Raw genomic sequence first — 25,390 nt, 5'->3', positions numbered from 1 at the left:
GGAAATGAATTGGTAGGACCTGTGGAAACTGATTTTGCTAGGTGAGACCATCAGCACATTGTTGCCAGCTCCAGCGCTGCAGTGCTGGGACTTTCGGGGAGCCACATCTGCTCCTATTGGGGAGCTGCCCCAGAGCACTTCTCCTGGAGGGCATGTGCCGTGTGTGTTGTGTTGTCTTGTCAGCCTCATGGCGGTTTGGGGATGTGACTGGAGTATCAAAATAGTGTCGTGGTTTAACCCCAGTCAGCAACTAAGCACCACGCAGCCGCTTCCCCCTCCCCCCTCCCAGTGGGGTGAGGAGGAGGAAAGGGAAAAAAAAATAAAACTCGTGGGTTGAGATAAGAACAGTTTAATAACTAAAGTAAAATATAATACTCACAATAGTAATAATGAAATATAATAATAATAATAATAGTAATGAAAAGGAATATAACAAAAAAAGGAAGGGGAGGGGGGAGAAAAAAAACCAGTGATGCACAATGCAATTGCTCACCACCCGCTGACCGATGCCCAGTTAGTTCCCGAGCCACGATCCGCGCCTCCTGGCCAACTCCCCCCGTTTCTATACTGGGCATGATGTTCCATGGTATGGAATACCCCTTTGGCTAGTTCAGGTCAGCTGCCCCGGCTGTGCTCCCTCCCAGCTCCTTGCACACCTGCTTGCTGGCAGAGCATGGGGAACTGAAACGTCCTTGGCTTAAGATAAGGGCTACTTAGCAACAACTAAAACATCAGTGTGTTATCAACATCATTCTCACACTAAATCCAAAACACAGCACTGTACCAGCTACTAAGAAGAGAGTCAACTCTGTCCCAGCCAAAACCAGGACAAATAGTTAGCTGTCCCTGCCATTAGAGTATCCCTTCTATTATTCGGTGTTTCTTTGTCCCTGCTGTTAGATCTGTAGCTAGGTTTGGAGTGGAAAACATGCATCTAGAGTCTTCTTTTCTCCTTCACTAAGGGAATAGTGTCAGAACTTGGGGCTTTCAATGAGCAACATGATCAGATGAATGGTGAGTTTTGAGCGGTGAAGTTGTGTTTTCCTTTATCACATTTTGTGCTATGATTCCCACCCCCCCCCCTTCTGTATTAGATTCCTACGAAGCTAAAAGAGGCATTGAAAACCTCCAAGGAATGCATAGAAAAGCGATTAACAGAAGAACAGAAATTGGTAACGTCTGCATTTCTTTACTGTATTTCCTACAGACATTCTATTTTCTCTTACCACTTTTACATGGGGAAAGTGAGTTTTTACTCAAAAAGTGATTTTGAGTAATAAAGGCTTTCATCAACAGATTTGCTTTCCCAAAAATGCAGTATGAGGAGTTGTAGAACAGCTGTTGTATGGCATTTCACTGTTTGAAGTGATGCAGCTTCACAGGCAGTGGCTCCTAAGTTAAAGGATCATTTTAACTGCAGTATGAGGCTCCGTCCTCTACCAGCAACAGTAAAGTTGAAAACTAAAAATGAAAAAAGAAAGCTAAACATGCAAAGTGACTACAGTGTGTTTTCTTGTACCCCAAACATATGCCTTGTTTGAGAACATTTAAGATCTTAACATGGTCTTTTTCTGTTTTTCCCTTCATTTTGAAGATTCACCAGCACAGAAGGCTGACAAGAGCTCAATCTCATCATGGCTCTGAAGAAGAAAAAAAGAAAAGGAAGATCTTAGCACGAAAAGTAAGCAATCTTTAAGTAGGTTTCATACACAGATGACAACTTGTGCTGCTTCCTGCTGCCCAGTGAGGGTATTGGAGCCTTTTTTAGTCTGCTTCTGCAGCACGCTGTCTGCATTTCTCTTCCTTTTTGGTGGGTCAGTTTTCTGCCTTTCCCTTGTGGTCAGAGGGCACTGGAGTTGTCTTGGTTGCTTGCCTGGAGATACTTGAGCGCAGAACAGCCTTGCTGCTGTTGTCATCATGGCAGCGTGCGTTGGGTGTGGGGAGAGGGATGTTGGGCATTGATAAACCTTGTGTGATACAGTGGATGGCTGTTACAAATCTATGTGTCAGTTCAGTCCTTATCATGGAAAGTGATTATTCATTCCCGTCTTCTGTTTCTTTTGCTCCATTTTAAAGAAGTCAAAACGCTCTGCCTATGAAAGTGGGGAAGAACACTCAGCAAAATACAGCAACTCAAATAACTCAGGTAACTACAGAGAGAAGAGCTTGCTTCTACACAGCTATGTCAATGTTTTTGTTGTTGCTGTCATTTTCTGGCTTAAAAGATCCAGGGTCACCATCAGTTTACATGTTAATATTGGACTTCCAAAGCCTGATACCACTGGTTTGGGTATTTAATAATAGACAAATCGAGGGCTTAAAAATATTGTCAGTGTTAGATTTTCAGATGCCTAATTTAAAGCAATGTGTCCTCTCTTCTGTGCCCCATTCCTCAAAAAAAAATCAGTCTCTTCATTCTGTTTGATATTTGAGTGGAATAATAATAACATCCATTATTTGGGCCATTTAATAATGCAGCGTTCAGGGAGAAACTCTGTGGTGATCTGTATTCCATAGTAAGGTATTAAGATGAATGAGAAAATTATCTGTTTAGTTGCTGCTTCAGTGCCAAATTCTAAAACAACAGAGCCTTTGACAGGTCTTCATTTAGTTAAAAGGAACGGTTGGTACTACTGAACAGTTTAACAGAGTTGACTTGCTTGGCTAAAATGTGTCCAAAAGCAGCCTGTTGTGGAATAGTCAGATATGAGAGTAACTTGTGGAGTACAGCAACTGACTGAAAATCATCTCTTAGAAGGAGAAATGGGGTGCCATCCATGCAGTGGCACAACTCTTAAGGAGAACAGAATTTGGACGCTGAAATCCAACAGCCTAAGCAACAGAAAAGAAGTGTTTCCCATTGAGGAATACTGTTGAGTGTGCTTCTTATGTGTTTGGACCTCCTCTGATACTGTGGACTGTAAAGCCTCTCTGTTCAGATTGGGTCTGAGTGACGCTGTTCCTATGAATGGGAATCTTTCCCAAGATTTCAGTGGAAGCAGGATTGGATCTTCAGTCAATAAAGTTGGCCTGTTTCCAACAATCTGTCTTGTCTGACTGTGTTGAATTTTAATGTCACAGCTTTAGTTACTAGACTGTTGTTTTATTTAGCAGGCTCTGGGGCGAGTTCCCCATTAACATCTCCATCATCCCCCACTCCGCCCTCTACAGCAGGTAAGTTCAAGAGTCATTACAGTGTTTGTCTTTTTTCTTTGTTTTTTATTCCCCCTTGCCCCTCAGCTGTGGGTGTTATTCCCAAGGACGGTTAAGGGATGGAGGTTTTCAAGGATGGAACACAGAGATGACATTTATCTTGTGTCAGCCTGAGTGTGGGCATGTGCTCTCTTTTGAGGGCCATAGAGAACCTTTTAATACTGTTCTTTTTAATTTAATAACCTTTCTTGAGATATATATGATATGATTTACCTATAGAGTATAAGTGCTTGCTTCAAAGTCTCTGTTACTCAGTCCTACCGACGTTGCTACTTTCCAGACATTTTCTGGGCCTCATGTTGCAGTATGCATTTGTTCTGTTGTTAATGGTGTGTTGACTCTGAAATAGTTTGTTGATCCCTTGTTTCTGTGTATTGTGTCTTTACATCTGTACTGCTGTGATGTAGTTTCAGGAATTTTGGATGTGACAAATTCAGTGGCTTAGGCTGCATAAATCTCCCCCGTTCTGCTACAACCCATTGATAACACCAGTAGAACTGGTAGGAACAAGTCAGAGACTGATTTGGGTTTAAAATATTATCTTTATTATTTTTGGCCAGTTCTGTTTTCCAATTTGCTGGGTAGCTGTGCAAACAGTTTTGCTAATGTTTAGGACAGGTGGTGGGAAGTGGTGAAGAATCTGCTTGAGTGGGCAATAGAAGTGCTCCGGAAAGTTTGATTACAAATCTGAATATTGAGTGATAGTGGATGTGCTTCAGTCTGAAAGGCTAGAAGAGGAGCACTGGCAAACATTAACAGCAAAAGGTGTTAATGGAATATATTTCTAGAAGGGAAGCAGTCCATAGCAGTGCCGTTTGTTATGATGACTCATGCCATATGATTTCTAGTTCCAGGAACTTTCTACACAGCACAACTCGTTAACTAAAGCGATGCAATCAAATTTGTGTTTGCTGTGGATGGTCTTTCAAAGGACACTGCAGTCTGTGTGATGTAATTCAAATCGGTCATGCTGAAATTCAAATTAGTCATTTCTCCTTCAAGTTGAGGGTATGTTGAAGTGTATATTGTATGAACTAACTTCTCCCAGTTAGTCTAAACAAGATAATTACTGTTATTGTGTTGCACAATAACAGTGCTGTTCTCTGGATGTACTGACTCTTAGCTGGAGGGTTTATTTCAAGTTCTGTATGCTTTAATAAGGAAGTAGCTGAAAACGCAAAAGAAAACCTTATGCCTCCAAAATGGACAATTTAGAAAACATTTTTTTTTTTCTGCAGTGAAACTACCTTTTACTTACGTTTTAACTTGAACCTGTTGGAACTGGTTAAAAGCTTTTTCAAGTTTTGAGCATGTGATGCAGGTTTATGATGTGTAGATGTGGCTCAAATGGCTAAAAATGTCCCAAGTTTGGGCTCAAAACTTGGCTCTTTTGTTCAAACCACATTGTCACAGTGTGTCAGTCATCTTGCTGCCAGTGTGCTCATGATGACTTGTGGTGATCAGCCCCGTTTGACACAGTGCACGTGGCCCTACCCGCATTCAAATCGGAAAGTGCTAGTGTGCCGATGGCTTTGACCCTTTGATCAGGTGTAAAGGCAAGTGTCACCATTTCAGGAATGCTTTTGTGAGTAGAATTCATAGAACTAATATCTGAAGTTTCTTCTAAGAGAAAGCTAGCGTGCCTGATTTTTTTCGCCAGCAATGTTGTAGTTTCAGCTGTTCTAAGCAAGTATGCTATTACTGACTCAGTGAAAGACTCACTGGCCCCATGGTATGACTTTCTTTGTGACAAATGATGCATCTATGGCTTGTATCTCTCTCTTCCAGTTCCTTTGTACTTGCTAAGGATATTTACCTCTAAACCAAAGTTGCTTGTGGGTATCGGCGTGGTGAGATGACTCTCAAAAGGGAAATGAGGCTTTCGGTCTGTCTTTCCAATTTGTTCGTGGTTGTGTTAGAATCATGGCATCTCAAAGCATCTTGCTGATATGATGACATGGCAAAATGAAGGCTGACATGGAAAAGTGTACCCAACAGAAGCTCTTGCCCTTGTCCTGGCCTGTAACCAACCAAATCAATGTAGTGTGTGGGTACGTGCAGAGCCAGAGACACTGACCAAAGGGGAACAGGCTCCAGGCTGACGTGCCCTGGGGAAGGAACCTTGTTCGGGGGTTTCTCACACGTTGAGAGGTGCTTTCTCTCTGAACAAAGACCTTGTGAGACTTAGCTTGCAGCAGAGTGCTTGGTATAGTCAATGCAAAACATACTAAGAAATGAAATGATTGCTGGCTCAGCTGTCTTTGTAATGACAGCTGCAGCTGTAAGATTGAATGCATGACCTGCTTTGAGGGGAAAGGTGTCTACTGGAAACGTAGGCTCTCATGGGCTTTTCTCATTGACTAGAATGCTTTGGGCTGGTTTTGTTGCAGATACTCTGCTAAATAACATCTTTGAAATACATTGTTTAGATCGTGGCAAGTGATTCTAATGTAACTTCCCGTGTTTCTGACATTCTCCCTTGAATGTCTGATTCTTTTTTCTCCACTTGCACAATTCTTTGGTTCCTTGAAAATCTGTTATTTTTCTTTGCGGCTATGAGCTGTGGCTAGGATTGGAAGGGATGCAGAACACTGTGGTATGGGTTATTTAAAACTTCACTGCATCTTCTCTAAATCCAATAAACCCATAAAATACTGGCGAGCTCTCTTACAATAGAGAAAAGTTTGGAGGGTGCCATTTTTGCTTCCCTGGGCTTCCCTGCGCGAATAAAGTGAAAGAGTTGTACTTAACTTTAGCTATCTTTTTCTGTGCTAGTTGTTCTGAATCCTTCAGTACGACATACATTTCATAGACACCCCTATGGTGCATCTTTTCTGCCCTTCACCTTTCTGTAAGACAATTTGAATGCTTTAGTAAGTGTTCTTCTTGAGTGTCTCTGACCCATGCAGCATAAGTGTAAATACAGGTGTTATCATGACAGGAAGTGTTCCTTGAACTGAAGGGATTTCGTCTTCTATGGCTAATCTTCCTGCAGATTTCTTGCTAAATCTCTCTAAATGCACTTTAATCCTGTAAAGCTTGAATTATGGCATGTGCAACTGAAAGCATGTGTGTTGTATTTGTTCATCAAGTATAATAATGCTTATAGCATGGAAAATTGTGGTTTGTTATTCAGAATCAGACAAAGTATTTTATATGTAATATGAAATAGTCAATCTGCTATCCTCATATTTGTCAATGAATAAGAATGTATTGATTTTTGTACTAACTTTTCAGCTAACAGTATCTGTTTTTCTTACTTTGACACGAGAACCAGATGATTAACTTGTGTCCTCTCTCTTCCTCTGCTGTCCTCAATAGAGCATGCATCATTTTGAACGTGAATTTTCGGAAAAGTAAGCTAATGCTGATTTATCTCTTTAAAGATGCTCTGTTTCTGTATGGGAAAGTTGAATGCAAATCTTGAACTTGCTTAGTATTGGGAGGGAATAGAAGAAAAAGATCTGAACTTTCTTATGGATTATTTTAATGAAATACAGCATCTTTAAAAACTCTATCACTAAAATGATTTTCTTTGTTTGCATCCCATTCTCAGCCAAGTTTTTAATGCTGTTTACGCAATTACTGTCACTTTAAATTCATAATTAAGTTTTTGTTTCAATTCAGGCATCAAGTTTACAGCATCTGATTTGCTTCCTATTCCTTTTAACACACTCTTTTAACAAAAATGTCCCTGTAAAAAACCCTTGGTAAGTTCTTGTTTGAGTGTTTTATTCTTACAACTGCATGAATGAGTAAAATGTGTGTTTGCAGGCAACTTCTTCCAACGTATGTATTGGAAAGGTCTAGTGATAACTGAGCGCTTGTCTCAAATGTTTTTTTTCTAGTAAATACAGGAAAATATTTCACTGTTGGGCAGAACAATTTAATCTGTAGATGTAACTGCATATGAGTACGCAAGTGTGAACTAAGATTTCCTTTGCACCACTCGTGTCAAGAAGGGAAGGACAGCTTGGTTTTGATCAACTAACTGAAATGACTGGATTTGAAGATTTTCAGAATCATGCTCTTAATTAATAGGTTCAATATGTAATGCTCATAGCTAGTCAGATACCATTCTAAAACCTGTGTGTATTAAGGCAGAGCTCAGGTGTAAGAGTATCGTTGTCTGTAATCAGTCTCCCAATGCTGTATGATGCTGTCGGGAGCTCAGTTTCAATAATAGTGCGTCCTGAGGAATTTAACAATTTTCCAGGAAGGAAGGTGGCCTCTCCCCTACTTCCCTGTCTTTTCTACCCCTATTGTAAAATAACCAGACCAAAATTTGAAGATAACACATGGAATCTTGGCCTAATAATAGTTAGTGATACAAGCAGTTTGTGGCTTTTTTGCCCCCCTCTCTGTCAAATGTGTACCTTCTTCACTGCATATGTATTTGTATTTGTATTCCATACAGAGTCCTGGCCGCTGTTTTCATGGTCATTCCCTATTGCATCTTGCAAAACTACTTGCATAGCCTCTTCAACCTCACCTTGCAATTCTAGCCAAAAATCTTGTCTTTGTTCTCTGCAGTTCTTGCATCTCTTTCAAGCAATTTCATTTATGATTAGCTGGTCTTGGCTCTTTTACAGCAGTTCATCTGATCAGTTTGGTGATAGCGTTGGTACGCCAGTCCTGCAGTGTTCTGCTCTGACCGCTTTAACCACAAAAGTGGTTACTTGAACTCTTCTTTGTCTTGTTCTTCCTTTGGCAAAGTGTGAAGTTTTGCTTTGCTGTGCTTTGCTGGCAGTCCGTACACACATGAGAAACAGAAGGACTCTAAGCTAGGGGATGGTTTTCCAGTATTTCCAATAATAAATTGACTTACATCTTTGGCTAGTGTAAAAAGTAGATTTGGATAAGTTAGATGGCCCCAAGGCATCAATATGCCATTTATTTCAGTTTGTGCTAACATTGTGTAATGTTTTGATTACTTAAGAGAGCAGTTGATCCACATGCAACAGGCATGTCAAATTGTTTCAGCTGATCTCTGGTATTTCTGCTAGGACTTGAGTATTTCCTCTGGAAGGGAGGAGAGTGAAGATGAGCCCAATATGTACTTCCATGTTCTGTTGTCCCAGAAGGTTTTCATGCCAATGAGAATTTCTCCTGGAGTTGGAAGTGCTACAATCACAGCATGTATTAATGTACACTGGCAAAATTGGATGCTTGGTGTGAATACTCTGCATTTTGAGCTTGCTCCCATATGGGAAAAGTCGCTCTTCAAAGACTGGTACAAATAGAAACTGAGGGAGCTTTAAGTTACAACTTTCATCTAGTATAACTGCTTTTTTTAATTACAGCAGTTACTTTTTTACTATTACTTGTTAGTCTGAGAGTAAGTGTTAATGAGCAATTGAGAGAGAAGTGGAGCAGAGAACTTTGCCTGCTTTTTGTTTTCTGTAGCTGACCTTTATCCTTCATTGAATACCTCTGAGTCCGTGTGGCATAATGTCCTTCAACTGCTTGGTATTTGCTTACTTCATAGCAAGCAGTTCTACTCCAGTAACCATAGTTTCTTGGTTGGCCTCATGTTATTTTGCTTTGTTGTCCTTTAGTATCATAGTTCTTGCCACTTACCAGTATGTTCCTCTCTGTAGGTTAGAGCTACCGGAAGCAAGTGTTAGACTATAGGTGCCATTTGTCTCTCTAGTCTTACTATGGAATAACTCATGATCTAGATGATGGAGTTAAAATTCTCTGTTGAATAGTGCTAAGATATAAATCAATCATTATGCCCCCACTCATTCCAGAATATATGAGACAAGACAGGCCCATCATTCCCCATATAGCTAGTGATGGGCTGCAAATGCCACCTTCACGTGGATGTCTTGTAGAACGGCAGGCGGTCACCTCTGAAGCCCTTTGCTCTTACTCCTGCCTGGATCTTTGATTACACTTGTGTAGAAATGAACTCTACTGCTGCACATTCCACCATCCACAAGATGAGGGTGTTTGGGAGAGCTGCTTGGGGCAAATAAGGCCACCTGCCTCGATCCGAGTTGCCAGGAAGCACCTCCACGCAGGCCCTCGCTGCTGGGCTAGCTGCCTGCATGCACCGCACCGGGCTCTGGCTTCCCAGGGAGTCAGGATGTGCAGGCTGAGGCATGATGAGAAGCATGAGATGGATGTGGCTGGAGTAGAAAGCAAGGGCCAGAGTGCAAAGGTGACTGGTGGGAACACGAGAGGCAGGCAAGCGGTGCGAGTGGCAGATTGTTGCGATTCATTCAGCCTGTGAAACAAGCATTTGTTACATATTTGGAGAAAGTCTGACAGGCCTGTGGAAGTGTAAAACACTTCCAGAAAACTCTATCTGCAGTTAGTACTTTAAAAATGGAGTATAATCTGACCAAGCAGTCATCACAAATACTACAGCGATGTAGTCCTTGGTAAGAATGTAAAGTTAGTCATGTAAATGAGAACAGGTAGTAAGATTTGCTTCCAGTCTTTGTTACTGTTCGTGACCCAAAGAGCAAACTGCTTCACTGGGAACAAGAGAAGGTGAAGCTAGGAAGTCCTCTTAAGTGATCTCTGTTTCCCTCAGTGCAAGATCACATTTGAGTCATGTTTTGCATCCCTGAGTACCGAGGCACTTCAGGCTTCGTTTCAGAGGTGTCTCAGATGACACGTCTCACCTGCAGATAGAGGGATTTGATCACTTTGGCATTTTTCATCTGTTCTGTTCTTCACACTCCACTGGCATTCAAGGAATGACGTGACTAGTGCAGGACTGACCAAGTCCAGCTAAGCAGCCGCAGTCCTCTGCGGCAGGACCTCCTTGGCATAATCAAACTACATCTTCTCTCCTCAACTCAACAGGAGCATCGTCGATACCCCCAGCACCGCCGCCCCTGCCACCAGCAGCTCCTCCTCCGACTACAGAGGTGCCAACGCAGCCAAGCCCGCAGCCCAACGTCAGTGCAAGCCGAGGAGCCTTACTCAGCTCCATTCAAAACTTTCAGAAAGGAACTCTGAAGAAAACACAGACGTGCGACTACAGTGCTCCCAGGATCAGCTGAGGCCACTGGTCACACCAGGATTGAATTCCCTCTCCCTCTCCTGTGCTGTCTAGGAACAAGACCCTCCTGACCAGCGACTGATCCACCAGCATATAGCGGCTAATCACGCTGTAGCTCCGTTTACCCCTCTTTCAGCTTTCCTTGAGTAGCAGCACTGCCCTGTCTGAATTGCATTGCCATGCTGTGATAAGTACTCCACTCTTTATTTGGTTTCAAGAACTTTGTTCTCTAGTTTCAGGGGTACAGCAACTTCTATATAGCTGAATAAAAATCTGAAAATAGGAATGACCATGATCATGGTGAATTAATGCATTTTTTCTAGCTCTGTTCCACCCCTTTTTTTCAAATTACAAGAATGTAGTTTTAGTCTGCTCAGTTTTTCAGCTCTTTTCATGCACTTGTAACTCACCTTAATTCTTGCTGCATTGAATCAGCAAGTTTTGTTTTAGATCATCCAACCCCCCCAACCCTTGAAGTGTACTGCACAGGTGAGGGAACTGGAGAATTAAATCTTATTCCCACCATATTTGCTGGTGGAGTAAAAATGCTGTCTCATTAAACTTGTTTAAATGGACATCCTACCTGTAACTCTAAGGGAAAGTGTTTTTAAATGAGGAAACAGTTGAAATGGGAGTCAATAGGGCACTGGGATATTATTCTTGATTTAGTTAAATGCAAAGTTACTTCAAGTTAATTCTACAGCTTAAACTTTATTGAAAGATCCTTTTTGATTTAAAACCTTAAACAAATTGCACTTTAAAGGATTATAGATAATCCATTTTTTAAATTCAAGTACATCAGTGTGTGTTACTATGCAGAGAATGTCTGTACAAAGTTTCATGTAACCTGTGATATTCAGTCATTTTTATTAAAATGTTAATGGAATTCCTTCAGCAGCGTGGTGGTGGGTATATTCAGCTAGGATTGCACCTGCAAGCCAGACTTCCTAAAAGCCTAATAGCACTTCTGCTAAAGGAGATAGATACCCTGAAAGTATTCCTGGCCCTGAACTGAAATAGGACCCGAGCTCTTCTGTCTGCTTACAGAGGTAAGTTATCTCCTCTCCAACAGTTCAGTGTAAAGGCAGCTGACCCAGGGAATAGAGCAAGCCACACTGCACAGACTCCTATAGGCAGCTTTCACTCTGTACCAGAAGCTGCTGAACAAAGCCTAGCAGAGCTCTCCCTGCCTGCCAGGAAGAGCCCCTTAGCTAAACCTCTGTATGTGGTGATCTGCCGAAAGGCTGCTGCGACTGTTGCCCAGCTCTTCAACCACAATCTACGCAACTGCTGCTTCAGACCCAGGCTCAGTGCGTCTGAATAAAATAATTAATTTATTTTGCATGGTAAGAACTGTAGTTTGAGCATGCTGTTGTTAGCCCATGTGATGAGTTTAAAAAAATAATACATAAAGCAAAGCATCTGAGCAAGTATTTTATCACTGTATGTGATAGAAAAGTGTAGTGAAGAAAAATTAGGTAGTGTTTTCCATCACATACTGAAGAGGATCAGGATCTTTATTTAAGCTCTTGTGCAGAAGCTTTCCTGCATGAGCGGAGTGCTCGTCAACTAAATATGTTAGCCATCTCTTAACCCGTACTGCAGGCTTCCAAAGCCACTTTGTGCAGATAGTTGCACTTAACTGTTGAACTGAAAAGCAAGGCTTCACTCACTCCAGTTTGATCGTTCACCTTTAATAAGCCTTGCGACCATCGGCTCCTAGAGAGCTGTACAGCATTCCAGGGCTGGAGTCAGGGCCCGCTTTTGCTCACTGCAGTTCTTCACTCAACCTCCACTACAGCCCGTTTAACGCAGCTAGTCTGGTAATTACAAGCCAAGCAGAAATGGAGGACTCTTTCCTCACTCTGAATTTAGAATAGGATTTCTCTACCTATAGTAGCACTAACCCACCTGTACTGTTGAACAAACAAACATTAACACATTGTTGCTTATATGAAGTGTGGCTTAGAAGGTAACCCCATATAAATATTCTGGGAGGTCACTGTACTTTCCCCACTGTACAAAAGTTCATGTAGCTATACAACAAAAGTTATGCATACAACTTGCCCTATACCATTAATACTTTGTAAAGGAGGACTTTAAAACATGTATTTACAACTTAGATATTCAAAGTTTTCTTCACTGCAAATATTATATCCTTCACTTGAGGTATGCAGTTATCTTCTAGAATTTTTGCGTAAGGCATAGGAACATCTGCACCGGTAACACGCACAGCTGGAGCATCCAAGTAGTTAAAGGCAGATCCTGAAACAGAAGACAGCTGTCAGGTTGCCATGCACTATGGTTTTCTCTCAATTCAATTTCTGAATCTTAATCTATTTAAACAATTTTGTTCCAGTAGCTCTGATGTTCCAGAGAGAGCTGTTCCTGCTCGTTTATCTTCATGTGCTATGGTTTAGACAAAAAGTTTCCATCCTGCTTCTCATACAGTCAAATTCCTGGGATAAGAATTACTTGCAACGGAAGACGAGCTGGATCCACCCTGTGAAAATTTCTAGAGCAAGACAGGTAGGCTCAAGCTCCTCAGATACAAAACCCTAACTTTGCCTTCATCTGGCTTTATCAAGAAGTCGTCGGGATTTAGACTTGGGAATGAGATCAACATGTATATTGCAAAACCCGGTACCTTCCATGATCCTGGCACAGATTTCAGCTCCTACTCCAAATTGCGGCCAGCCTCCTTCTACAGTTACAAGATGGTTTGTCTTTACAACGCTGGCTTCCACTGTTTCAATATCCATTGGTCGAATGGTACGCAGATTTATAACCTGGGGGAAAAAGAAAGGGACTGTGTGAGTTTTGCTGGGATCTAAGCCTGTCAGTTACCACTGTTTGGGTACAGTGCTCTTTAGCACTTTCACCTATTCTGACTTTTGAAGACAAGACTTAAAGTTAATAAAATTTCTAACTTTTTATTCTGGCAGAGACTGTGCGGAACAGTTTCTGTCGGCTCCTGGAAAATCCCAGATAGGTGAGTCTTGCTATATATAGATACAACCATGCCAATACACACTGTCATTGTTCTGCTTACCATACAGCTGGGTCAACCTGAAAATCGTTACTAGTTCTGCCTTAATTTTGTGATGAAAAGGTCAAATGCAGAAACATGAAATGCACATGCTGTTAAGGCATTTATAATTATAAGCAGCTTGTTAATACACTTTTGCAGAGCCCGAATGAGAAGACCCTCTGCTTTTTTTCCCACTTCAGGGAAAGAGAAAAGCAACAGAAACGCCACCCACCTCACACTCTACACCTTCCTTGGCAAGTACAGCAGCTGCTTCCAAACAGTGTCCAACAGGTCTTGAGTGTGACACTAATGTAACATGAGTTCCTAGAACAGAAACAAGTGTTAAAAAAGAAAAAACCCTTAAGATTTAAAGCGCTTTTTCTAGACCTCAGGCTCCTTTCATGGTAATGTTAGGATTCTCTTGTAAATTTAAGTTCCTTATGCTTATTTGAAATGCTAAGTATTCTACGCCTATCAATAGCATGAAGAGTGGTAGTGGAAGGACTATGCTAAGACACAAACTTTACCCTTTAATTCAGGGAACTGAAGAGATATTTAATATAGTTTTTAGATTATCGTTTTCAGATTATCGTTTTCAAACATTCATATAATTCAGTGGTAAATTATGAACAAATGGGCTGAAATACTACAGTGATCTCTTTTTGCATTTTTGACAAAAATTACATACTAAGGTGAGGAAAAAAGTTTTTCAGCCATCACCTACTCCACCTCTATACTATGGAACAAATCCTTTAGAAGGGTATAGTTTTAGATGAGATATAGAGAATCAGCTCATCTTTCCTTATATGGGCAACAGAACAATAAAGTATACTACTGGATAAAATAACATTTGAACATTTAACATTTGAAATACTTTTCTGTGCCCCATGACAGCAGTATTCTGAATAGCTACGAGGTTTAAAAAAAGTCCCCAAGCAGTTCAGTTAATAAGGAAACAAACTGTATTCTCGGCTTACCTTGCCTTTCTATTTTAGCTTTTCCAATTGGAACAAGAAAATCCTTTGACTGTGCCTGTTCAGACATTTCGAAGGGAACACCATACAGTAATTCATTTTCCAGCATCACAACTAGAAGAAAACATACTTGGATTAACGTGTACATCTGCAGGCACAGGACTGTACTGATGATTAACAGTACTGCAGCAGACTAGCTCAAGATACTAAGCCCATCCAGGCACCAAGGACTTGAGTGTGTTTGCAGAAGCAATTAAAAAAAAAAAAAAAAAAATCAGAGTCTTTACTTCAATGCTGAATTATTTAAAAAATTGTCTACAATTAGTCTTAAATGAGATCAGGTATTTAACTTTTTGGTACATGACGGTAGAATTGCTAGTTTTAGAAAGGTCTTAGATTTTGCATGCGTGTTTGTGAAAAATAAAGACAAAGGTTGCCCTGCTTTTAATTAATGACATTCTGAATTTATCATCTGAATTTCATGATCTGTAAAAATGAGTTTTATAGACACTGTATATGCAGGAACTCCTCCTGACTCATCTTCATCCTTTTTAACCCCTTTACAATAGATTCATAAATGCTTCTAAGTTTCCTGATTGGTACCAAACTAGCACGAAAGCTATGTAGCTGGCAACAGCACAAAATCAGTCTACTGCTAGCAAGGCAAGTGACTGTTAGGAAAAGAATAAATACTTGTGTGCCTTTGTAAGTACCCTAAAGTTGCAGTAAAGCAACCTTAAGTGTTTTAAGGTTTAACAATTTTTTTTTATTTTTTTTTTTTTTTTTGCTTTAAATGGGGCAGGAAGGGAAAACAGACGTTCTTTTCAGGATCAAGTGCTAGGTATTGCCATGATCTGCCAGTGTTCACCTGGATTATCATCCCGGATCGATGCTTTCAGCAGACCTTTGGCATCTTCTGAGCTCCAAGGACTAACAACTTTCAGTCCCGGGCAGTGCCCGTACCAAGCAGCAAAGCACTGTGAGTGCTGAGCGGCGACTCCAGCTGATGCCCCGTTGGGGCCCCGGAAGACAATGGGAACAGCGATTGATCCTGCAGACATGTAACAGGTCTTGGCAGCGGAGTTTATAACCTGATCAATTGCTTGCATGGAAAAGTTGAATGTCATGAATTCACACACTGGTCTCAACCCTGCCTATTAAATATATTAAAATATATATTAGTATGTCTTTACATAAAAATAGTTTAGTTTAAATTTTTAAATCAGAAGCAGAGGAATGCAAATTTACAAACCATAGCAGCACCAACAGCGATTCCTGTGAAACCCATCTGAAAGAGAAGGAAACCAAGGGGTAAGCACCGGGGGAGCGGCTGATGAAGGGATGGCCAGGGTAGGAGACAGGGCAGCCTTACCTCTGATATCGGGGTGTCGATCACCCTCTTGTCCCCGTACTTCTTCCAGAGACCCCTGGAGATCTGCAGGGCAGGAGAGAGGATTCAGGGCCCGCCTGAGGCCCTTTCCGGGCCCGGTAACGGCATCCACATACCTTGTAGGCGCCATCGTACTGGGCCACCTCCTCGCCCAGCAGAAAGACGCGCTCGTCCCGCTCCAGCTCCTCATCCAGCGCCTGGTTCAGCGCGTCCCGCACCGTCACCTGCGAGACACCGGCAGCCGGGCAGGGCGGGGGCACGGCCCGCAGCCGCCGGGCTCCCCACACGCCAGGGACGCGGAGAGTCCCCTTACCTCGCCTCACCGCCCACCCGCCCCGGGGCCGCCTCGCACCCCCGGGGCCGGACACTTCCCCTGAGGGGGAGGAGCCCCTTTCCCCCAACCGCTCTCTCGGGACAGCCCTTCCCGCGGCGGCCCCGCTACCTGTATGGCGGCGGGCGCGGAGAGGCGGATCCCCCTGCGCTGCTGGAGCAGCCTCCCGGCGGCGCGGCCTTGCGGGGCGAGGCGGGCGCCCAGCGGCGCCAGGTGCCGCAGTGCCGCCGCAGACGCCGCCATCTTGGCCGTGTCCTCTAGCGCGGAGGGAGCGGGCCGCCGCGCGCCGCCGGTGACAACGACGCCCCGCCCCCGCGCGCCCTGCCAGCGGCCTCGCCCCGCCCCCTCGCGCTCTCGCGAGAATCGTCGACCGCGACGGCGGGAGGCGGGCGGCGCGGCCTTTGCACGCCACTTCCGGTCCCCCGCGGCGGCGGCGGCGGCTAGGCCCGCCGGGGACAACCGTGCGCCCGCCCTGCGTTGACGGGGAGGCGCATGGCTCGGGCTCAAGCGCCCCGCCCGCGGCCACGGCTTCGTCTTTTGGCGACGGGGCTGCGCGGGCCGGGCCCCTCCCAACCCCCTCGGTGACGCCGCGGCCGGGCACGGGGCCGCAGGGCCGAGGCGGGCGCCGAGCGCGGCCACCTGGCTGGCGGCCCTGAGAAGTGAACGGGGGCGGCGCTGAGGCGCTTCGCGTCCCGGCGGCGCCCGCCCCCTCCCCCACACGCACCGGCGGGGGCGTGGCACAGGGGCGTGGCTTGATTACGACACACCCTCGCTCCGCCTCCGCCCGCGCCGGCGGCTCAACTCCGGGCTCGCGTTCAGTCGTTCCTGCCGCCGCTGCCGCCGGGCTCTGCCTCAGCGCCGGGAGCTGCGCCCGTGAGTGCCGGGCCGGGCCGCCTCGGGGCCGGGGGGTGCGGGGCTGAGCGCCTGGGGCCTGCCCTGGTTCGGGGGAGCCGTGAGGGGCCGGGCGCCCGCGGCCCCTGTGGGGCGGGGTGCCCGCACCCTGTGTGGGGGAGCGCGTTAAGGCGGGACGGCCGCGCCCCGGGTCGGGGTGAGGGGCAGGGCGCGGGACTGGGCTCCTGGGGCCTTTTCGGTGCCGGGGGAGGGCTGCGGGGCCGGATGCCGGGGCCCCGGTGTTAGAGTGGGGATGGGACAGCTGGTGCCTGGGTCCTGTTCCCGGTTGGGATGGGGGAAGGAACAGGGAGGATGCTGGGGTGGGAGCCGGGGTGCCCGGCGGTGATGTCCGGCAGGGAGGGCCTGGGATATGTGGGTCCTGCCCTGTGCTGGGAGGGGAGTGGGTCCTCCTGCCCCACTGGGGAGTGGAGGCAGAGCTAGGACACTGGTTTGGGGTGGGGGTGAGGGTGTGGGCTCTTGGGTCACTTGCAGGGGGGGTAGGCAAAATGTCTGGGTTCATTTCCAGCATCTTTGCTGAATCATTGTGATCCTGGGGAGAGTTCTTCCACCATGAGCTCTCTGGCTCCTCTGCGATGGAAACTGGCACTTCCCGGCTCCTGCTGCAGGCCTGGCCCCCTCTCTGGCCTGGGCTCACACGAAGGATTTCTGCCCTTGTCTTGCCGTTGCTCCTTGGTCCATGCACGTGCCGAGCCCCATTGGTGTGTGCAGGAGGCTCAGTGTTTCTGGCACCTACCTTCCTCCAAAACTGTTTGGAGACACGTTTTCATACAGAGACAACTACCAGTTAGTTTCACAGAAGCAAAATACATGGGTAAAACCCAAGCGTTGTCACGGGTGCTGAAAGCCTGCGTGCCTTGGGTTGCTTCAGCAGCACAGGGCCAGCATGACCAGGCTAGATACAAGCGTCTTCCCTTGGCTCTCGTGAGAGGAGGGCCAAAGTGATATCATGCTATGGGCTCTTCAAACAAGTAGCAATTAAAGTAAAAGTTTGGAACCTGGACTTAAACCAGGATGTCATAGAGCTCCTCAGGGCAGGGAAGGAAACTTCAGGAGCTTGGAATTTATAGTGAAGCAATTAGACATAAAGGAGTGAAAATGCTGAGTGGCTGGCATGAGTGTTTTTCCCTCCTGCCTGAGGTGAAGACTAGGTATTAGTAAAAAGCAACTAAAGAAAAGCAAGAACTAAGTTAATTTTTAATAAACTGTATTAGTCATTATAAACTTGACATGTGTAGAAGGTGAGGGATGCTTTCTTTAGTGAAGCTGATCTGCTGAATTACCAGAAGATTCAGTAACTGGTTGTTTTAAGAGCTAGCCTCCTCCTCGCTCCCTTGGTTAGGGTAGCACGATGCTGGAGCCTCATGGGTTCGCTCTGCAGGCTGTTGTCTCGCTGTGCAGTTTGGTGGAGTACAGTCATCACTGGTGCTAGCTTAGTTTTTGTCAGTTCAGGTGAGTCACCGATAATGAGTTACAATAAAAACTTGCCTTTCAAATGTTATGACTGGCTGGGGAGTGGAGAGGCTGTTCATGTACAGCGTAACTGTGCTGAGGGCAGGAGTTTCTTCTCATCTTTGGAGGTCTAAATGTGAGAGGCAGGGAGCTCGCTAAGTGGGTGAGTAGCTTGAAATACCAAGTATATTTATCTGTATAAGTAGAGTCCTAGCTTTGCTCTTTTTAAGTTGCCATTGGTAGAATTCCTGTCAACTCTGTATTGACCTAGAAATCTAAGGTAACTATTGAGGTTAAACAGTTTGTGTGGAGGTTAAACAGCTTGTGTTGTAATATTGATACCGAACTGTCCATTAAAGACTAGTGCCACAAGTAAATCCTTTAATTCTTTTGTTGTAAAAACTAGATTAAAAATATTCAGAGCAAATCAAGTGGTGTGTGCCTCTTGACTTTTAACTGTTAGGTGTATTTCTGCTCCTCCTTCAAGTAACTGCATATGACACCAGTGCAGTGGTTTTCTCCAGGTGCAGTGTGTAGCCTGTGGCCTTGACCAAATGCAATGCATGTGGTCCCAGCAGTGCAAATGCTTGGCAGTGCTGCTGGCATCCCCTGGCCTGGCCTGAGCCCGTGTGTGCATGTGTGTGTGTTCACAGATGCAGACGTTCAGCTGACTCTCATTTGCTTTCTCTGAATTTCAGCTTGCAAAATGGTTGCACGTTAGCAGCTCTGTTCTGGGAGAAGCCCTGCTGAAGTTAATGGGACTACCTGTTGCAGTAGTGTTGCTGGTAAATAGCCTTGTAATCCTCTGAGTCATAATATATGAAATAAGAGTGAGCATTTGATAAATGCAGGTATCCAATTTGGTGTATTAAGTATAAAATGATGACTCAAGTGCTTTTTTTCAAAGGTACTTGCTTCTCATTGTGCCTTTCTAGTTTTGGATGTGCTTGGTGTTGGGCTACAGCAGCAGCTGTGATGACTGTGTTAATGCTGTATATCTACTCGCTGCTCATGGAAGCAGCTTAACGACAGCAGGACTGTGATTTGACAGTGCACTTTTGCTCTCACCAGAGAATGACATCCTGTTTGGCTTAAATGGTGTCAGCAGTTTGTCTGGCTGAATTTCATCTTAAATAAGTATTTCTTATAGTTAGTAAAGGCAGGCTGTCTTGGGATACGGCTGCATGTCATCTGTTATCTGCTGTCTGGGCGTGAGTAGCCACGTTAGCGAGACTGTCCGTGGGTGCGGTACATTGTTGTGTGACACAGGGACAAGAGCTGGCTTGAGGCCGCCCATCCCAGCGTATGGATGGAGTGTGTCTGCCCATCCCCACCAATGCATCACTGTATTTCATTCAGGAAGAATTTAAAGGATCGTTGAAAGGGCATACGTCATGAAGGGCGTATGTCCCCACCCTTGTTGTGATGTGGTTTGCTAGTCCTTATCTCAGGTTGTACCTGAACAGAGCTGTTTTGCCTGTGAAGTTGTCTAGAAATTCAGAGCTCTCAGGCTGGTGAGGGAGGCAGCAGGTAGTTGGGATCACACTCAGGCATTTTAGGATGACCTCCTGGTATCATCCCTTCGTGTTGCGCGTCTTGCTCCAGCACCGGCTTTGCCAGGGAGGTTTGTGCGTGCCTAGTGATTCTGGGTCCTTACACAAAGGTCAGTGAGAGTTCTCGATGCCGCTTATATGTTGAGGGCTGGGTTTGTTTCAGCTAATTGCTCTCGTAAATTATTCACTCTGGTGTTACATAGCAGTGCTGTGATCAAAGATTAGTTCATGCTCTTGTACAGACAGGCAGTGTCATCCGTTTCTTTCCCTGATAAAGAAAGTCTTGATTCATCTGTAGTGTGGACTTAGGTGCTGACCAAAATAACATAATATCTGTCCACCAGTTTAAATAACTGATGGACATCAGTCTTTGACATATTCTGAATGTATAATTCCAGTTAATTTTATTAAGACTGCAAATCTCTTCTGTCATGATTACTAGTGAAGTTTCTGGCTGGCTACATCATTTCACTTTCAAGTGAATGTTTTCCTTGAATATCAGAAACCTGTACCAGTCTCTCCTATGTTTTAATGCATCTGTGTGTTATACTGGTGTTGTACTTCACCAGAATAACACCTGTAAGTGCTGGAATTTAAAAGGTCTGGGCTATTGATAAAAGTTAGAGCTGTACTTGAATGACAATTCCAAATAAAGAAAACCTGAATGAATTAACTTCTTGATTTGTGAGCAGTTAAAAAAAAAAAAATAATTACAGAGGTTGGCAAAAGAGCTGGCATTCCAGGTTTATCTGCTGTTGGAGGGGTGTGCTTTAATGTACTTTCTTGAGGCATGCTCTGTCTCTAATTTGTAAAAATAGGATCCTGGTATGACTAGTTCTGTATCTTAGTATTCCTTAGTCTTCTGTTGTCTGACCTCACGATTTTCATATACTGATTTTGTTTTTTCTACTCTTTAATACATCTGAGATGCAGCTGAGGCTGTGCTCGTGCTGCCGGCCCCCGAAGGCCTGACCTGGTGGACGCTGTTGTGCCCAGGCTGTGGGTTTAGGCAGGGTAGCAGAGCCCAGAGAGGTGGGATGTGCTGCCTTGTTCTGTGGTGAATGAGAGCAACCTTGTTTGCTAGGAATGAGAAGGGCTATCTTTTCGGTTGGGAATTAACTGTGAACCTTCAGTTGTTTTGGAATGTGGGGCTCTGGCTCGGCTAAATTTTTGTGCTGTGTTTAGCTGGGTGACTGTGTATTGAAGTTTGCTAGTAAAGAGGATGGGAGCAGAAGTCTTGGTAACTGTGTGCTCTTTAAGATGTAAAAATAAACAAAGCTGAGAAGCTGTACCCTACTTAAAACAGACTGACCTAAATTTTCAGCAATTCTAGCAGAGAGGCAGGCTGTGGGTAGGGATAAAGGCTTACTGACGACTGGCTTCCCTGTCCATGCATCACTTGACGTGGTTGACAGGCCACCTTTGGAAAATCTCCACTGGTGTCTGGGGTCATTCACTTCCCCCCTGCCCCTGAGTTGCACAACCCGGGCTGTGGATTTCCCTTGCCGTGCTTGTGTGGAGAGAGTCCCCTTGTTATGCAAGTCAGCAGTTCAGCATCTTCTGGGAAGTTACGGCATGAACCACTTCTCAAATTGCTTTTGTTGGAGCGTTGTTGAAAACATGTTTGATGTCCTCTGGCTTGTCCCTAAAGAGATTTCTTTCAAGGGTGCGTATGTGTGAAGTCCTTTCATACTCTTTGTCTGTAGATTAATGTTCTTGCTATCAATTGCACTTCTCCACTACTGAATTATTAATTCTGCAGTGAGATTTTTTTCTTCTTACTGTTCATTGACTTTCATGCTTGACTTATTCTTCTGTGCAGTTTGAAACTGGAGCATGGGAATTTTGACTAATATTAATGGATCACATGTATGACCTCAATGGTGGCTAAATAAACTTTTTTAATTGGGAAAAGGTCATCTGTCTTTCAAAGTACTCACAGTTTCCCAGGTGAAAGGTAGTCCATTTGTGAATGTATATTATCCTCAGAGGCACATTGCTTGTTATTTAACAAAACTGGGATGGTCAGACAGCCAGTGGAGTGATTACCCCTGTGCTCCGGATGCAGTCCTGTGGGTAGCGTGAAGGGAGAAGGAGGGAGAAGCTCGTTTGTAGATTCTTCTGGTAATGTGGCTTTGTAACTGAATGCTCTCCTGGCAGAGAGCCTGCCTTTGATTAGAAAGCATTCCCCTTGGTTATTCTTGTAGGTACTGATGGTCTGCCATGTTTTGTTCTTTGTTTTGTGTTTCTGTGTGTGCTTTTTCCTGCAGGGAGATAATAGGAGGTGAATCGTGTATCCTTTCGGCAGCCTTCTGTTAAACTTGGAATACCACAGTTCAAGCAATTGAACAGATGGATAATGGAGACTGGGGATATATGGTAAGTGAGCCTGTGTAAGTGTGTGCTATGTGGTACAACTGGGCTTTCAAGATCTTGCAGTAAGAATCCTTCCAGATCTGTCTTGTATAGATCCAGAGCTTCAGTCATGTGAGAAGAAAAACTGTGCATGTTACAACAGCTTGCTTAGATTCTCTGGAGTGCTTCACCTCGCATGCTATTTGTGGGGAGAGCTCAGGTTCATATTTCCTAGGTACAATCAACGACTACTTAACTGACGCCTTAAGCTCACTGTTACCATTTTCCTAACACACAAAGGCTGAAAATAGTTTGTGCTTCCTGTATATAATTTTAAGGACTTTGTCATTTTTTTTATAAAGAAAAATATTTTTACTTGTAAACCCTGTCTCAAACTAGACAAACGCGTCTTATTTTTCTCCTCTTCTCTTTCTCTAAACATTCTGCTGCCATGCATATGTCTCTTTTCTCTGGCTGGCCTCAGTCCTGGTTGTTAGGGTTGGTGGCCAGATGGGATTTATGTTCCTTTCTGTTTTGCTTCCTCGTGTGCTATCTGGAAGCTGATGCAGACTGGTTTGTGCTCTGCCTGCCTCTTCTACGCAGCATGCTAATTTGCTAATAAATATTTCTTTTTAGAGTTAAAAGCTGAAAGTTCTTTTGTGTTTGCTTGTTTTAGTGATGCCTCTTAACCAGAGCATGGATTATTTTGATTGTGAGCTCTTGGTCCTGTGTCTGAACTTGCACTGTCATCCTCTTCTGAGGGAGAGAAAGAGGCTTAAGACTCGTTCAGCTGATTTTCTTTCTTTCTTTCTTTTTTTTTTTTGTTTTGTTCTAGAATGAGAGACAGATTGTGAAAGTAAGGAACACTGATGGGCCTCATTCAGACTAACTTGTTCTTCAGGAAATCTCTCTGTTCTCATTTCCCCATCTGTAGAATAGGAAAACTTGTTGCCCAAATGCAAAACTTGCTTCTGCGACAGTAGCTCAGTTGTTAAGATTTCTAAAGCATTCTGGAAATGTGCGTTCTGAATGTTAAGTATCATCCTGTCTAGTTGCCAGTTGTGCCTTGTTGCTAGGTGGCTTGCGTTTGTTCGGGTTTAAACACCGCTTAATGGCTTCAGATGGGAGAAGCGTGATTCTCTCCAGAGCCTGCAGTTTTCAAACAGTATTTGCCGTGTGTGTCAGCGGGGTGATCGAATCTTCTTGTGGTGGCTTGATAAACTCTGCGATTTCTCTCTTTCTAGATGACTGATCCAGTCACGCTAAATGTGGGTGGACACATGTATACGACATCCCTCACAACTCTAACGAGATATCCTGACTCAATGCTTGGGGCCATGTTCAGGGGAGACTTCCCCACTGCCAGGGACTCTCAGGGCAATTACTTTATTGACAGAGATGGACCACTTTTCCGTTATGTTCTTAACTTTTTAAGGACCTCAGAGCTCACTTTGCCACTGGACTTCAAGGAGTTCGACCTGCTTCGGAAGGAAGCGGACTTCTATCAGATTGAACCGCTAATTCAGTGTCTTAATGACCCCAAGCCGCTGTATCCTGTGGATACCTTTGAGGAGGTGGTGGAGCTGTCCAGCACCCGGAAGCTTTCCAAGTACTCCAACCCGGTGGCTGTAATCATCACGCAGCTCACTATCACGACGAAAGTCCATTCGTTACTGGAAGGCATTTCAAACCACTTCACAAAGTGGAATAAGCATATGATGGACACCAGGGACTGCCAGGTTTCCTTCACTTTCGGGCCATGCGATTACCACCAGGAAGTATCGCTCAGAGTCCATCTGATGGAGTACATCACAAAGCAAGGCTTCACAATCAGGAATACCAGAGTTCATCATATGAGCGAGCGTGCCAATGAAAACACAGTGGAGCATAACTGGACTTTCTGTAGACTGGCACGGAAAACGGATGACTGATTCTGACTCCACAGGAGCCACTTCAGTGATCGGCAACTTAATTGGACAGTAAACCCAAGAGAGTCTCGGTTTTGACTAAAGCAACAATGTGGGCTTTTTTTTATACGACTATTTATTGTTTATCATAAGGACTGGAGGAGTTTCGTTCTCTAGCAGCTCTGTCCTTTTGTCCTGTTCAGAAAAAAACCATGCATGTGCCTGTTCAGTCAAGACACCTTTTTGTTTGAAAGAGGGAGTCTGAAGAATTAGTACAATAGGGTATTTTGTGTCATTAACACAATTCTCTGACGCAACTTAAAGTCCTAAAATTACCTCCGTTTAAATGTTTCTAATCCATCTAATGCTATGACACTGGGAGCAAGAAACAAAAAGAATTTAAGATGCAGTTGGGGAAAAGCTGCTATCATGTAGACTAATTTAGTTTCTAAATCAATAAACAGTATTGTAATATTCTAGGAAAACAAATCCCACCCTTTAAAAGTACTTGATAAGTACAGTTTCTTACAGTTATGACAACTGTTTCTTTCTATGCATATAAATCAAGCAACCAAATATTATCTGTAGCCATGGAAATATGATTAGAAATATTTATATTGGATTCTAAATGCAAAATGTCCCTGTGGTAGAATTCATATTTTTAATGCCTGGTGCAATATTATTCCCAAGTGTAATGCCTGCCAGCAAGAAGCTAATAAAAATGTGAAATACAGAGTACTATTTTGTATTTTCTTTTTGTCTTCTGGAACTCTAATACTTAAAACCAACCAACCAAAAAAACCCACCCAAACCCTGTTTTTCCGTGCTGCAGAGTAGTTCAGAGTAGCTCTGGTAGGGCTCCATTCTCCTCCGTTACTGATGTACTTTGTTCCTTTTTGTATTAATCAGTTGATTCAACTGTCCTCATTATAGAAAAAGCTTGTGTTTTGAAAACTGCATTATGACTAACAGAAAGATGGCAAGTATTTGTACTGGCTAAAGGGATAGGGGTGGAGGGAACACAGAGCCTAAATACTTGTAGCTGCTAAGTAGCATTATCTGGTTTGTCGGCGATTTATCTAGTGACTTTATATATATATATAATTTTAACCAGAGTGCTGTTTCTGATGATGTTCAAGTCAAGGCACTCAAGTTCTGTTTTTTTACTCAATTTCGTGTAGCTATTTCTGCTTTTCTTGGGCACTTTGTCATGGTTATTAATAGAATTTCTGGTTATGCTCTAACTTGAATGCTGTT

At 44.0% G+C, this 25,390-nt stretch overlaps 3 protein-coding genes across 16 annotated transcripts in view; 2 read left to right on the top strand and 1 right to left on the bottom strand.

Moving 5' to 3' along the window:
• The window catches only part of PXK (PX domain containing serine/threonine kinase like), a 37,819-nt gene extending 26,694 nt beyond the window's left edge, over window positions 1-11,125 (top strand). For 4 of the 13 annotated variants that reach the window (XM_050904967.1, XM_050904964.1, XM_050904963.1 and 1 more), the window contains 5 exons: window positions 1,095-1,172; window positions 1,595-1,681; window positions 2,077-2,146; window positions 3,115-3,174; window positions 10,033-11,125. In XM_050904967.1, the coding sequence (XP_050760924.1) occupies window positions 1,095-1,172; window positions 1,595-1,681; window positions 2,077-2,146; window positions 3,115-3,174; window positions 10,033-10,232 (495 nt within the window). In that variant the 3' untranslated portion in view covers window positions 10,233-11,125. Of the gene's footprint in view, window positions 1-1,094; window positions 1,173-1,594; window positions 1,682-2,076; window positions 2,147-2,755; window positions 3,025-3,111; window positions 3,175-6,840; window positions 6,924-10,032 lie in introns of those variants that run through there. The other 9 variants (XM_050904966.1, XM_050904961.1, XM_050904960.1 and 6 more) reach the window with 4 other exon arrangements.
• On the bottom strand, window positions 10,923-16,200 carry PDHB (pyruvate dehydrogenase E1 subunit beta). The gene is made up of 9 exons (XM_050904972.1): window positions 16,069-16,200; window positions 15,743-15,850; window positions 15,609-15,671; window positions 15,489-15,524; window positions 15,105-15,390; window positions 14,240-14,350; window positions 13,495-13,586; window positions 12,879-13,020; window positions 10,923-12,496 (listed from the first exon to the last, which is right to left on the bottom strand). Exons 1-9 carry the CDS (start codon window positions 16,198-16,200, stop codon window positions 12,351-12,353), a joined length of 1,116 nt encoding a protein of 371 aa, XP_050760929.1. The 3' UTR covers window positions 10,923-12,350.
• Window positions 16,201-16,747: 547 nt separating this feature from the next.
• Window positions 16,748-24,865, top strand: KCTD6 (potassium channel tetramerization domain containing 6). Of its 2 annotated transcripts, none has more exons than XM_050904624.1 (3): window positions 16,748-16,830; window positions 22,142-22,250; window positions 23,471-24,865. In XM_050904624.1, the coding sequence occupies exons 2-3, from the start codon at window positions 22,224-22,226 to the stop codon at window positions 24,155-24,157; spliced, it is 714 nt and encodes a 237-aa protein (XP_050760581.1). In that variant the 5' UTR covers window positions 16,748-16,830; window positions 22,142-22,223; the 3' UTR covers window positions 24,158-24,865. The 2 variants fall into 2 exon arrangements, with proteins under 2 accessions (XP_050760581.1, XP_050760582.1); XM_050904625.1 differs by lacking the exon at window positions 16,748-16,830 and adding an exon at window positions 21,477-21,537.
• Window positions 24,866-25,390: the final 525 nt, after the last annotated feature.

Source organism: Gymnogyps californianus, chromosome 13 (assembly GCF_018139145.2).
Source record: "Gymnogyps californianus isolate 813 chromosome 13, ASM1813914v2, whole genome shotgun sequence".
NCBI lineage: Eukaryota > Metazoa > Chordata > Aves > Accipitriformes > Cathartidae > Gymnogyps > Gymnogyps californianus.
This window is presented reverse-complemented; position numbering and strand designations above follow the sequence as displayed.